General features: G+C 38.0%; 1 protein-coding gene across 3 annotated transcripts in view; it reads right to left on the bottom strand.

Moving 5' to 3' along the window:
• The window catches only part of LOC128700519 (excitatory amino acid transporter-like), a 287,211-nt gene that overhangs the window by 75,482 nt on the left and 196,825 nt on the right, over positions 1-14,904 (bottom strand). For all 3 annotated transcript variants that reach the window (XM_070086958.1, XM_070086956.1, XM_070086957.1), the window contains one exon: positions 389-511. In XM_070086958.1, the coding sequence (XP_069943059.1) occupies positions 389-511 (123 nt within the window). The remainder of the gene's footprint in view (positions 1-388; positions 512-14,904) is intronic.

Here is a 14,904-nt window from a genome sequence, read left to right as displayed (position 1 = left end):
CTTTGTAACTTGTGAGTTCATTACCTTGTACCTAGTTCAGCCATCCAAACTTTGGGACCCAGTCCCTGGACCCATTACGTACCTCTGTAATCTGTAAATACCTTTGTAACTTGTCATGATTGTGACTAGACCTACCTGGAGTTCATTACCTTTGTAATTTGTGAGTTCATTACCTTTGTAAATTGTGAATTCATTACCTCTGTAACTTGCTCAGCTATCAAAACTTTGGAGTCCAGTCCCTGGACCCATTATGTACCTCTGTAATCTATTGACTACCGCCCACAGGATGGGTATGGGGTGCATAATAAACATATTAAACTAACTAACTCATTCATACAGGCTGTTAAAGTGGGGGTAATCGTCCACAGAAACAAGATGATGAACTTACTTGTTGGAAGGACGCCTGAAAAATATTTTCTGGGAAGATGTTGCGGCCCAAGTCGAGGAATCCATCAAGAATGTTGACAGTGGAGGCGCTGCTGCTGGACGAATTCCTTCCCTGCGTCAGCGCCTGCGAGCAAACTCTCTCCATCAGCACATCACCTTTATATAGCTCATGAAGCTTTCTGGTCTGCTCTCTCTCTCTCCCCAGTACCTTTCCCCTCTATATCCTTCCCCCTGCTCTCTTATCCCTCCGTCCTATTCCTCACTCTTCCCGCCTCTCTCTCTCTCTCTCTCTCTCTCTCTCTCTCTCTCTCTCTCTCTCTCTCTCTCTCTCTCTCTCTCTCTCTCTCTCTCTCTCTCTCTCTCTCTCCCTCTTCTCTTCTGCCTCATCCCTTAGCTTGATACAGTCCGTCTTGAATATTTACGGTGACCTCCTGGTCTCCATAGTGACCAGGTCCTATATAACATTATGAGAGAAGAAAAAATTTATATTACATAAACAAGGCATTAAGATTATGTTTAAATGCCTTTTAAGAATCAAGAAAGTTACTATTCAAATCAAACATAATAATTAACATAAACAGAGAAAAAAACTCAACGAAGAGAATCAACTGTTTGTCTCTGAGTAACAAATTAATTTTGCCTTTCAATAAATACGTATGCTCTTTAAATTATTAAATACAGATTCTTCTTCTTCTTCTTCTTCTTCTCTCTCTCTCTCTCTCTCTCTCTCTCTCTCTCTCTCTCTCTCTCTCTCTCTCTCTCACACACACAGGGTTTGACAAGGTTAAGGATCCCTAGCTTTATTGACAAGCTATTTACAGGTTAAGGATTCCTAACTTTATTGACAAGCTAAGAGCTGTTACCTACATCAGCTCATTTGAAAGCATTTTTATTGTTATGAGACATACAGGTAGGGAACAGGATGAAGTTGGAGCCATCTGTGGGCCAGCATTTTCATTTGATCAAATGACGTTATCTCGTTGACATCATTATGCTGTACGAATGTGTTCCATACTCGAGTCATCCTGGGTATATATGATCTTAGATGGAGTGATGTTCTGGAGAAGGGTACAGCCAGAGTGAAGTTGCTGCTTTCTGCCCGTCTTGTGGCATAAAAGCTTGTTTCACGCTGTCCTCTTTCTCTCTCTCTCACTTGTTTTATTGTGGGATGAAAATATATTTAATATTATCGGGTGAGTCATCCCTCCAACTCACCTGAAATTTGTGGATGTTACGCAGGCAGGCAAGGTCACCCCCTCCCCCCCACACACACACATAACGCAGTCAGTGCGCTTCCTTCATTAGTTTAACCAATTGTTGCCGCAACAAAAGACTTTGTTGAGAAAACAGTTGTTCCTAGAGCAATGCCACTACGTGGCTCCCACACAGCAACACACACACTACCCGGATGACTCGAGAAACAATGGGTGGAATACAACACAGGGTTGTGGTCAGCCACCCTGGCGGTGTCCTGAGCACGTTTCCTTCCATATAATATTGGTAGCCACATCACGTTTCTCTACTCTAAAACGGTTGTGGCCCCAATACGTTTCCTTCCTGATAATGTTGGTTGCTGCCACACGTTTTCTTCCTGATAATCCTGTTGCTTCAAGACGAGTAACAGGTGGGGTACCCCAAGCATCGGTCTTTGGACTTCTGCTGTTTCTGACACGCATCAATCTCCATCTGGTGGAAATTGAATCCTACGCACAATCGTGTCACTACGATTTCGTGAGTCACGATGACGGCGTTGACGGGACTTGAGCTAGAGTTCGTCACTGCCAAGCTGGCAAGAGATTCATCTGTAAAAAAACTTGCATTTGTGGTCACAGTGGGACCCATGCTAATTTCCCTCAACAAACCCTCCTCAGCCCTCTGGATAATAGTTTTGGTAATCCCACACCTTCTCCTAATTTCCAAACTACGAATTCTCTGTATTATATTCACACCACACATTGCCCTCAGACATGATATATATGTATATATATATATATATATATATATATATATATATATATATATATATATATATATATATATGTATATATATATATATATATATATATTTATATATATATATATATATATATATATATATAATATATATATATATATATATATATATATATATATATATATATATATATATATATATATATATATATATATATATATATATATATATATATATATATATATATATATATATATATATATATATATATATATATATATATATATATATATATATATATAAATATATATATATATATATATATATATATATATATATATATATATATATATATATATATATATATATATATATATATATATATATATATATATATATATATATATATATATATATATATATATATATATATATATATATATATATATATATATATATATATATATATATATATATATAAATATATATATTTATATATATATATATATATATATATATATATATATATATATATATATATATATATATATATGTATATATTTATATATATATATATATATATATATAAATAAATAAATATATATATATATATATATATATATATATATATATATATATATATATATATATATATATATATATATATATATATATATATATATATATATATATATATATATATATATATATATATATATATATATATATATATATATATATTTCAACAAGTTTCCGTCTCCACCGAGGCAGGGTGACCCATAAAAAAAGAAAGAAAATCCCCAAAAAGAAAAATGCTTTCATCATCATTCAACACTTTCAACACACTCACACATAATCACTATTTTTTTGCAGAGGTGCTCAGAATACAACAGCTTAGAAGCATATACGTATAAAGATACACAATATATCCCTCCAAACTGCCAATATCCCAAACCCCTCCTTTAAAGTGCAGGCATTGTACTTCCCATTTCCAGGACTCAAGTCCGGCTATATGAAAATAACCGGTTTCCCTGAATCCCTTCACTAAATATTACCCTGCTCACACTCCAACAGATCGTCAGGTCCCAAGTACCATTCGTCTCCATTCACTCCTATCTAACACGCTCACGCACGCTTGCTAGAAGTCCAAGCCCCTTGCCCACAAAACCTCCTTTACCCCCTCTCTCCAACCCATTCGAGGACGACCCCTACCTCGCCTTCCTTCCCCTATAGATTTATATGCTTTCCATGTCATTCTACTTTGATCCATTCTCTCTAAATTACCAAACCACCTCAACATCCCCTCTTCTGCCCTCTGACTAATACTTTATTTAACTCCACACCTTCTCCTAATTTCCACACTCCGAATTTTCTGCATAATATTTACACCACACATTGCCCTTAGACAGGACATCTCCACTGCCTCCAACCGTCTCCTCGCTGCTGCATTTATATATATATATATATGCAGAGGAGAGAGAGAGATTTTGGGAGATGTTAAGTGAATGTATAGGAGCCTTTGAACCAAGTGAGAGAGTAATTGTGGTAGGGGACTTGAATGCTAAAGTAGGAGAAACTTTTAGAGAGGGTGTGGTAGGTAAGTTTGGGGTGCCAGGTGTAAATGATAATGGGAGCCCTTTGATTGAACTTTGTATAGAAAGGGGTTTTAGTTATAGGTAATACATATTTTAAGAAAAAGAGGATAAATAAGTATACACGATATGATGTAGGGCGAAATGACAGTAGTTTGTTGGATTATGTATTGGTAGATAAAAGACTGTTGAGTAGACTTCAGGATGTACATGTTTATAGAGGGGCCACAGATATATCAGATCACTTTCTAGTTGTAGCTACACTGAGAGTAAAAGGTAGATGGGATACAAGGAGAATAGAAGCATCAGGGAAGAGAGAGGTGAAGGTTTATAAACTAAAAGAGGAGGCAGTTAGGGTAAGATATAAACAGCTATTGGAGGATAGATGGGCTAATGAGAGCATAGGCAATGGGGGTCGAAGAGGTATGGGGTAGGTTTAAAAATGTAGTGTTAGAGTGTTCAGCAGAAGTTTGTGGTTACAGGAAAGTGGGTGCAGGAGGGAAGAGGAGCGATTGGTGGAATGATGATGTAAAGAGAGTAGTAAGGGAGAAAAAGTTAGCATATGAGAAGTTTTTACAAAGTAGAAGTGATGCAAGGAGGGAAGAGTATATGGAGAAAAAGAGAGAGGTTAAGAGAGTGGTGAAGCAATGTAAAAAGAGAGCAAATGAGAGAGTGGGTGAGATGTTATCAACAAATTTTGTTGAAAATAAGAAAAAGTTTTGGAGTGAGATTAACAAGTTAAGAAAGCCTAGAGAACAAATGGATTTGTCAGTTAAAAATAGGAGAGGAGAGTTATTAAATGGAGAGTTAGAGGTATTGGGAAGATGGAAGGAATATTTTGAGGAATTGTTAAATGTTGATGAAGATAGGGAAGCTGTGATTTCGTGTATAGGGCAAGGAGGAATAACATCTTGTAGGAGTGAGGAAGAGCCAGTTGTGAGTGTGGGGGAAGTTCGTGAGGCAGTAGGTAAAATGAAAGGGGGTAAGGCAGCCGGGATTGATGGGATAAAGATAGAAATGTTAAAAGCAGGTGGGGATATAGTTTTGGAGTGGTTGGTGCAATTGTTTAATAAATGTATGGAAGAGGGTAAGGTACCTAGGGATTGGCAGAGAGCATGCATAGTTCCTTTGTATAAAGGCAAAGGGGATAAAAGAGAGTGCAAAAATTATAGGGGGATAAGTCTGTTGAGTGTACCTGGTAAAGTGTATGGTAGAGTTATAATTGAAAGAATTAAGAGTAAGACGGAGAATAGGATAGCAGATGAACAAGGAGGCTTTAGGAAAGGTAGGGGGTGTGTGGACCAGGTGTTTACAGTGAAACATATAAGTGAACAGTATTTAGATAAGGCTAAAGAGGTCTTTGTGGCATTTATGGATTTGGAAAAGGCGTATGACAGGGTGGATAGGGGGGCAATGTGGCAGATGTTGCAAGTGTATGGTGTAGGAGGTAGGTTACTGAAAGCAGTGAAGAGTTTTTACGAGGATAGTGAGGCTCGAGTTAGAGTATGTAGGAAAGAGGGAAATTTTTTCCCAGTAAAAGTAGGCCTTAGACAAGGATGTGTGATGTCACCGTGGTTGTTTAATATATTTATAGATGGGGTTGTAAGAGAAGTAAATGCGAGGGTCTTGGCAAGAGGCGTGGAGTTAAAAGATAAAGAATCACACACAAAGTGGGAGTTGTCACAGCTGCTCTTTGCTGATGACACTGTGCTCTTGGGAGATTCTGAAGAGAAGTTGCAGAGATTGGTGGATGAATTTGGTAGGGTGTGCAAAAGAAGAAAATTAAAGGTGAATACAGGAAAGAGTAAGGTTATGAGGATAACAAAAAGATTAGGTGATGAAAGATTGAATATCAGATTGGAGGGAGAGAGTATGGAGGAGGTGAACGTATTCAGATATTTGGGAGTGGACGTGTCAGCGGATGGGTCTATGAAAGATGAGGTGAATCATAGAATTGATGAGGGAAAAAGAGTGAGTGGTGCACTTAGGAGTCTGTGGAGACAAAGAACTTTGTCCTTGGAGGCAAAGAGGGGAATGTATGAGAGTATAGTTTTACCAACGCTCTTATATGGGTGTGAAGCGTGGGTGATGAATGTTGCAGCGAGGAGAAGGCTGGAGGCAGTGGAGATGTCATGTCTGAGGGCAATGTGTGGTGTGAATATAATGCAGAGAATTCGTAGTTTGGAAGTTAGGAGGAGGTGCGGGATTACCAAAACTGTTGTCCAGAGGGCTGAGGAAGGGTTGTTGAGGTGGTTCGGACATGTAGAGAGAATGGAGCGAAACAGAATGACTTCAAGAGTGTATCAGTCTGTAGTGGAAGGAAGGCGGGGTAGGGGTCGGCCTAGGAAGGGTTGGAGGGAGGGGGGAAAGGAGGTTTTGTGTGCGAGGGGCTTGGACTTCCAGCAGGCATGCTTGAGCGTGTTTGATAGGAGTGAATGGAGACAAATGGTTTTTAATACTTGACGTGCTGTTGGAGTGTGAGCAAAGTAACATTTATGAAGGGATTCAGGGAAACCGGCAGGCCGGACTTGAGTCCTGGAGATGGGAAGTACAGTGCCTGCACTCTGAAGGAGGGGTGTTAATGTTGCAGTTTAAAAACTGTAGTGTAAAGCACCCTTCTGGCAAGACAGTGATGGAGTGAATGATGGTGAAAGTTTTTCTTTTTCGGGCCACCCTGCCTGGGTGGGAATCGGCCGGTGTGATAATAAATAAAAATATATATACATATATATATATATATAGATATATATATATATATATATATATATAAATATATAGATATATATATATATAATACATATATATATATATATATATATATATATATATATATATATACAAATATATATATATACATATATATATATACATAAATATATATATATATATATATATATATATATATATATATATATACATATATATATATATATATAAATAAACATATATATAAATATATGTATAAATATGCATATATATATAAAAATATATACATATATATATATATATATATATATATATATATATATATATATATATATATATATATATATATATATATATATATATATATATATATATATATATGCAATAAGATCACAGTAAACAGGTGATTTCAGAATATGCAAAACAACCACTCTGAGAGAATAGAGAAATTCCAAGCCCTTTCGTGACTACTCACATTATCAAGGAACTATGAAAGTAAAGCATCCAAGGAAGCTATATAAGGGGTCTGGCCAGCACCTCACTATCAGATCCCACAACGGTTAAACACCTGACGTGCGCCGACCCAACTTGGATAGGTCCTTTGCACAACTCACCCACAAACTATTCTACCCAAGAAAATTTAAAAATTATTATTTGTCCAGTGTATTAAATTCTTCCCAAATTCTATTAATTATAAATGGATCTAATTTATATAAACCAAAGGAAATATTCATATTATTGTCAAAACTGCTTTTTATGAAACAAGATTCAATTATATTCCTGTCGACCATGGACTTGCTTGATACTACTTTCTCAACTTTTTGAAAATCAATTGGATGGTTAAAATCTCTTACATGAATAAATAGAGCATTGGAATCTTGTCCAGTTCTAATGCTATATTTATGTTGTTTTAATCTTAGTTCGAGATTTTTACCAGTTTGACCTTAATAAACTTTATCGCAAATTTTACAAGGAATCTTATAGACACATCCATCAGCATTTTGGGGGGAATTCTTTATCAAAAGTTTTTTTTTTTACTGTATCAAGATTTTTGAATACAACTTTAATATTTAAAGTCTTAAGAAGAGAAGGCATATCAACCAAGTTTTCATGGTAAGGGAGAACCAACATATTTTTAGTTGAATAAGGCTGGTTGTCCCTTTTTGGATTGTAAAAAGTATTTCTAGCAATTTTAAAAGATTTATCAATTACATTTCTTGGGTATTTTAAATCATTACCTATTTCATAAATTTTGGATATTTCCTCATATATGAACTCAGGACTACAAATTCGTCAAGCTCTCAAAAACATTGATGAGAAAACAGACAGTTTGACTCTATCTTGATGCGAGGAATAATAGTGGACATAGGAACAGTTATTTGTAGGTTTTCTGTAAATTTTAAATTTGAATTCATTACCCTTAATAATTAAAACATCTAGAAAAGGCAATGAGTTATTTTCTTCAAACTCAACAGTAAAGTTTATAGAATGGGCTAAGCTATTTAATTTTCCAAGGAAATGGTGTATATCTACATTTTTGGGCATAAGACACAAAATATCAACATATCTGAACCATTTAGCTCTATTAGGGAGGATTGTGTTAAGCAACCTTGTTTCAAAAAATTCCATGTATAGGTTACTAAGAACAGGTGAAAGAGGATTTCCCATTGCCATACCAAACTTCTGAGTGTAAAACTTATCATTAAATACAAATTTTGCATCAACAATGCAAAGTTTAATAAGTTTAATGATAGTAGGAACTGGCAATGGTAAATCATAGTTAACGAGTTCTTCAGATAAGAAACTTAATAAATTATCAACAGGAACTTTCGTAAACAAAGAAGTAACATCGAAACTAACCATGTTAAAATCATTTAAGTCAGTCAAGGAGCTTAATTTATCAACCAAGTCTATGTTGTTTTTAACATTAAAGTTAGAAATTTTGCCAACAATAAGGCTCAAAATATCAAAAAGCCATTTGGATAATTTATATGAAACTGACCCTATGGAGCTAATAATTGGTCTGACTGGATTCCCTGGTTTGTGTGTTTTTATTAGTCCATACATGTAAGGTAAAGATGGATTAGTGGAAGTAAATTGTTTGACTAATTCATCTTTGCCTTTCAGTAGAAGTTTTATTGTTTTATTGAAATTGCTGTTAACGGTTTCTAGGGGATTTTTCCTAAGTTTAGAATAGGTTTCAGTATCATCTAAGAGATTATTCATTTTTTCTTTGTTGGTTCTCCCTTACCATGAAAACTTGGTTGATATGCCTTCTCTTCTTAAGACTTTTAATATTAAAGTTGTATTCAAAAATCTTGATACAGTAAAAAAACTTTTGATAAAGAATTCCCCCCAAAATGCTGATGGATGTGTCTATAAGATTCCTTGTAAAATTTGCGATAAAGTTTATTACGGTCAAACTGGTAAAAATCTCGAACTAAGATTAAAACAACATAAATATAGCATTAGAACTGGACAAGATTCCAATGCTCTATTTATTCATGTAAGAGATTTTAACCATCCAATTGATTTTCAAAAAGTTGAGAAAGTAGTATCAAGCAAGTCCATGGTCGACAGGAATATAATTGAATCTTGTTTCATAAAAAGCAGTTTTGACAATAATATGAATATTTCCTTTGGTTTATATAAATTAGATCCATTTATAATTAATAGAATTTGGGAAGAATTTAATACACTGGACAAATAATAATTTTTAAATTTTCTTAGGTAGAATAGTTTGTGGGTGAGTTGTGCAAAGGACCTATCGGGAGGCCTGGTCATGGACCGGGCCGCGGGGGCGTTGATCCCCGGAATAACCTCCAGGTAACCTAACCTCCAGGTAAGTTGGGTCGGCGCGCGTCAGGTGTTTAACCGTTGTGGGATCTGATAGTGAGGTGCTGGCCGGACCCCTTATATAGCTTCCTTGGATGCTTTACTTTCATAGTTCCTTGATAATGTGAGTAGTCACGAAAGCGCTTGGAATTTCTCTATTCTTTCAGAGTGGTTGTTTTGCATATTCTGAAATCACCTGTTTACTGTGATCTTATTGCATATATATATATATATATATATATATATATATATATATATATATATATATATATATATATATATATATATATATATATATATATATACGTACATACACACACATTAAAGACGCATAAGAATCATAGGGACGATAGGAGATAAGTTTTAAGATGATGGAAATTAATTTTATGCACAGCTTCACGAGTAGGTATGCTCAGGCCCTGGAGGCTAGGAATCAGTAGAGCAAGTCGACAGTGAATAAGAGGTGGGGCCATGAGTTATGTGTTGACCCCTGGAAAGATGATTTGGCGAATACAAAAATTCCACCAAGCCACTACCAGTACCACCACCATCACTACCAGCAGCAGGACCACCACCACTACCATAACCATATCCACAACCACCGCCATTACCATCACCATCACTACCATCACCACCACCACTAGCATCACCACAACCACCACTATCATCACCACCACCACCATCACCACAACCACCACCACCCCTACCATTACCACCACAAGAGAGGCAGGAGTGGGGAAACACACAGAGGTCACTCACTACAGCCGCCCACCTCCACCTCCTTTAAAGCAGTCAATAAATCAATACTGTGTACAGTTTTCCCCGCCCACCCCACGACCGCCCACCCCACGGCCGCCCACCCGACGACCGCCCACCTCACACCCGCCTACCACTACAAAACTTATTTTCAGTTTAACTATAAATACAAACAAAAACAAACTGTTGAAGGTTAAGAAAATAAGTGACGAAGTATGGTCTCCAGCTCTCAAGGCTCTCGAGGTAGGTATAGCACCGAGCACATCACCGGAGGCGCATGCAGAGTAGCGTCCCTCTAGCAAACATGAAAATAACTTTCAGGATTCTTACAAATCACTGAGAACTGAATACACGACACACATCAGACCGACCATAGAGTACGCAGCACCAGCCTGAAGCCCACAGCTCCTCAGGTGTACAGAGAAACTAGAGAGAATCCAGAAATTTGTAGTAAGACCTGAAAGGGCCGACGTGTTAGGAGATACTGAACAAATTCGTCTTAGTCATGGTATACAATACCGGCAAGATGATAAATAAGACACATGTACAACACTTAGGTATCTTTACTGCCGTTTCGCTCACGCAACAAGTTTCTTCAATTGAACATGCAACAATGAAGACAGGCGAAACGTTTCTGCATTAAAATATCCAAGTGTTGCAAGTGTATCTTATTCATCAACAAATTTAGTTTACTAGCATGGAATGAACAGGAGAGACATAGTATGAACGTTGAAGATACTCAAAGGACCTGATAAGGCAGACACACACTGTTTGATAGGTAGGGATCAGGGACAAGGTTAAAGAGGTAAATGAGTCAAAGGGATGTTAGGAAGTATTTCTTCAGCTTCAGAATGGTCGGGAAGTAGAATGACACAGATGAGGCTGTGGTGGAAGCATACACCAACCCATAGTTTTAAGGATAGATACGACGTGGCCCACGAGACTTGAAATTTGTGATAGTGATCATATAAGGCAGTGCCAAGAGCTGAGTATCGACCCCAGTAAACCACAAATAGATGAGTACACACAGGAGCCGAGACTCGACCCCTGCAAATCCCCTCCTCCCTCTCACCCACCCCCAAACACGCAAGGTGACCTTGTGTGGGTGTGGGAATAAATGGCCTCGCTCGGTACCTAACAAGCACCTAGTAATTGTAGTGGCTTGTTTGTTGAATTTTTAAACGTGTATCCAGTTACACCCTCGTAAGCGTAGGTAACATTTGTAAACCTTGTAGATGACCTCTGCATGCGTTATAGGCGACCTTTATGCACGTTTGTGAGTATTACTTTATAAGTGACCTGATGACGATTTCTGTGGTCATTGCTCTTGTGGCTCAGTCCTGGACTTTGTGATGATTCACTTTTGCTCACACATGGCACGTCTATTTTTCACTTTTTTTTTTCACTGTCTCCTGAACCTTATGTTGGGAGTGATTTCTGTATGAACATTTGGGACCAATCCCTCTTAAGATTTTCTCGGTGTAAACTGTGATGAATCATTTTCGATTACGTTCACAAGGGACCTCAAGCATAATTTGAGTGCTTGACTGATCATGTGACTCCTGTGTTGTTAGGTGCTTGACTGATCATGTGACTCCTGTGTTGTTAGGTGCTTGACTGATCATGTGACTCCTGTGTTGTTAGGTGTTTGGCTGATCATGTGACTCCTGTGTTGTTAGGTGCTTGACTGATCATGTGACTCCTGTGTTGTTAGGTGCTTGGCTGATCATGTGACTCCTGTGTTGTTAGGTGCTTGACTGATCATGTGACTCCTGTGTTGTTAGGTGCTTGGCTGATCATGTGACTCCTGTGTTGTTAGGTGCTTTGCCTGGCTAAGTATCATGTATGCTAATGGCGTTCTTCAGGTCGCTATGCGTCACTCATACATTACTCTACTCATATGTCGTGCCTAATAGGTAAAACTGGTCAATTAGTAAGAACTCGTTTAAAATTAGGTCCTTTCTAAAATTTTCTCTTATCCTTTTAAAGTTATTTTTTTCATTAATGTTAATGTAAAAAATTATAATTTTGCACCAAAAGAATCTTAGAAAACTTACCTAACCTTATTATAACAAGCTCAATTTATTTTAGCCTAATCCAACTAAATATATTTTAGATACGTTTACAATAATTTAATACTAAACAAACACAATGAAATATATTTCTTACGTTATGTTCAGAATGATTTTTGCGAAATTATTACATACACAAATTTTCGCTTGTCTTACATGGCAAGATGAGCGTTGTTATTATATATATATATATACCTGGAGGTTATTCCTGGAGGTTATTCCGGGGATCAATGCCCCCGCGGCCCGGTCCATGACCAGGCCTCCCGATGGATCAGGGCCTGATCAACCAGGCTGTTACTGCTGGCCGCACGCAGTCCAACGTACGAGCCACAGCCCGGCTGATCCGGCACTGACTTTAGGTATCTGTCCAGCTCTCTCTTGAAGGCAGCCAGGGGTTTATTGGCAATTCCCCTAATGCTTGATGGGAGGCTGCTGAACAGTCTTAGGCCCCAGACACTTATGGTGTTTTCCCTTAGTGTACCAATGGCTCCCCTACTTTTTATTGGGGGTATTTTGCATCGCCTGCCCAGTCTTTTACTTTCGTAGGGAGTGATTCCTGTGTGCAGATTTGGGACCATTCCTTCCAGGATTTTCCAAGTGTAGATTATGATATATCTCTCCCTCCTGCGTTCCAACGAGTACAAGTCAAGTGCTTCCAAGCGTTCCCAGTAGTTAAGGTGCTTGACAGAACTTATACGTGCAGTAAAGGATCCCTGTACACTCTCTTGATCTGCGATTTCACCTGCTTTGAATGGAGATGTTAATGTACAGCAGTATTCCAGCCTAGAGAGAACAAGTGATTTGAAAAGAATCATCATTGGCTTGGCATCTCTCATTTTGAACGTTCTCATTATCCATCCTATCATTTTCTTTGCACGTGCGATCGCGGCACTGTTGTGATCCTTGAAAGTGAGATCCTCAGACATTACTACTCCCAGGTCCCTTACATTATTTTTCCGCTCTATTGTATGGCCAGAGTCTGTAGTAAACTCTGTTCTAGTTATTATCTCCTCCAGTTTTCCATAACGGAGTAGTTGGAATTTGTCCTCATTGAACATCATATTGTTTACCGTTGCCCACTGGAAAACTTTGTTTATATCTTCTTGGAGGTTAACTGCGTCCTCAGCAGATGACAGCCTCATGCAGATCCTAGTATCATCCCCAAAGGATGATACGGTGCTGTGATGTATATCTCTGTCTATGTCTGATATGAGGAATAAGATGGGGGTGAGTACTGTGCCTTGTGGAACAGAGCTCTTCACTATGGCAGCCTCCGATTTAACTCTGTTGACTACTACTCTTTGTGTTCGATTTGTTAGGAAGTTGAAGATCCATCTCCCCACTTTCCCAGTTATTCCTTTAGCACGTATTTTATGGGCTATTACGCCATGATCGCATTTCTCAAATGCTTTTCAAAGTCTGTGTATATTACATCTGCGTTCTGATTTTCTTCCAGTGCATCCAAGGCCATATCATAGTGATCCAGTAGTTGTGAGAGGCAGGAGCGACCTGCCCTGAACCCATGTTGCCCTGGATTGTGCAGATTTTGGGAATCCAGGTGATTTGCAATCCTGCTTCTTAGCACTCTTTCAAAGATTTTTATGATGTGGGACGTCAGAGCTATTGGTCTAGTTCTTAGCTAATGCTTTGCTGCCACCTTTATGGAGTGGGGCTATATCCGTTGTTTTAAGTGACTGGAATTTCACCCATGTCCAAGCTCCTCCTCCAAAGTGTACTTAGGGCACGCGAGAGGGGTTTCTTGCAGTTCTTAATGAAAACAGAGTTCCACGAGTCTGGGCCCGGGGCTGAGTGCATGGGCATGTTGTCAATGGCTTTTTCGAAATCTATCGGAGTTAGGGTAATGTTGGAAATCTGGCATACATTTATGGAGTTTTGAGGCAACACATGGGAATCTTTATTGAAGAAACGTTTCGCCACACAGTGGCTTCATCAGTCCAATACATTTGGGTCATCGATCCTCAGACCGATTAGTGGTTCACTAAACACAGAGTCGTACTGGGATTTCAATATTTCACTCATTTCCTTGTTGTCATCTGTGTAAGTCCCATCCTGTCTGAGTAAGGGTCCGATACTAGATGTGGTATTTGCCTTGTTTTTGGCATATGAAAAGAAATATTTTGAATTTCTTTCAATTTCACTAATAGCTTTAAGCTCCTCCTGTCTCTCCTGGTTCCTGTAAGAGTTATTTAACTTAAGTTCGACAGTTTCCACTTCCCTGGTCAGCGCCTCCTTTCGTGTATCAGATATTCTAGCACTCCTGAGGAGCTCAGTGACTCTTTGTCGTCTTCTGTAGAGGGAGTGTCTTTCTCTCTCCAGTTTACTCCTGCTCTTCTTCTTTCTTAGGGGAATATGCCTAGAACATGCTTCAGCTGCCAGGAAGTTGATCCTTTCATGGCAATGGTTTGGATCCATGTCATTTAAGATATCTTCCCAACATGTTTCGTTCAGGACATGGTTTATCTGGTCCCAGTTGATGTTCTTGTTGTTGAAATTGTATTTTGTGAAGACACCTTCACAGGTACATGCATTCTGCTGATCAGGACCCCTATGCATGTATGTCTGGACTTCGATTAGGTTGCGA

Source organism: Cherax quadricarinatus, chromosome 20 (genome assembly GCF_038502225.1).
Source record: "Cherax quadricarinatus isolate ZL_2023a chromosome 20, ASM3850222v1, whole genome shotgun sequence".
NCBI lineage: Eukaryota > Metazoa > Arthropoda > Malacostraca > Decapoda > Parastacidae > Cherax > Cherax quadricarinatus.
This window is presented reverse-complemented; position numbering and strand designations above follow the sequence as displayed.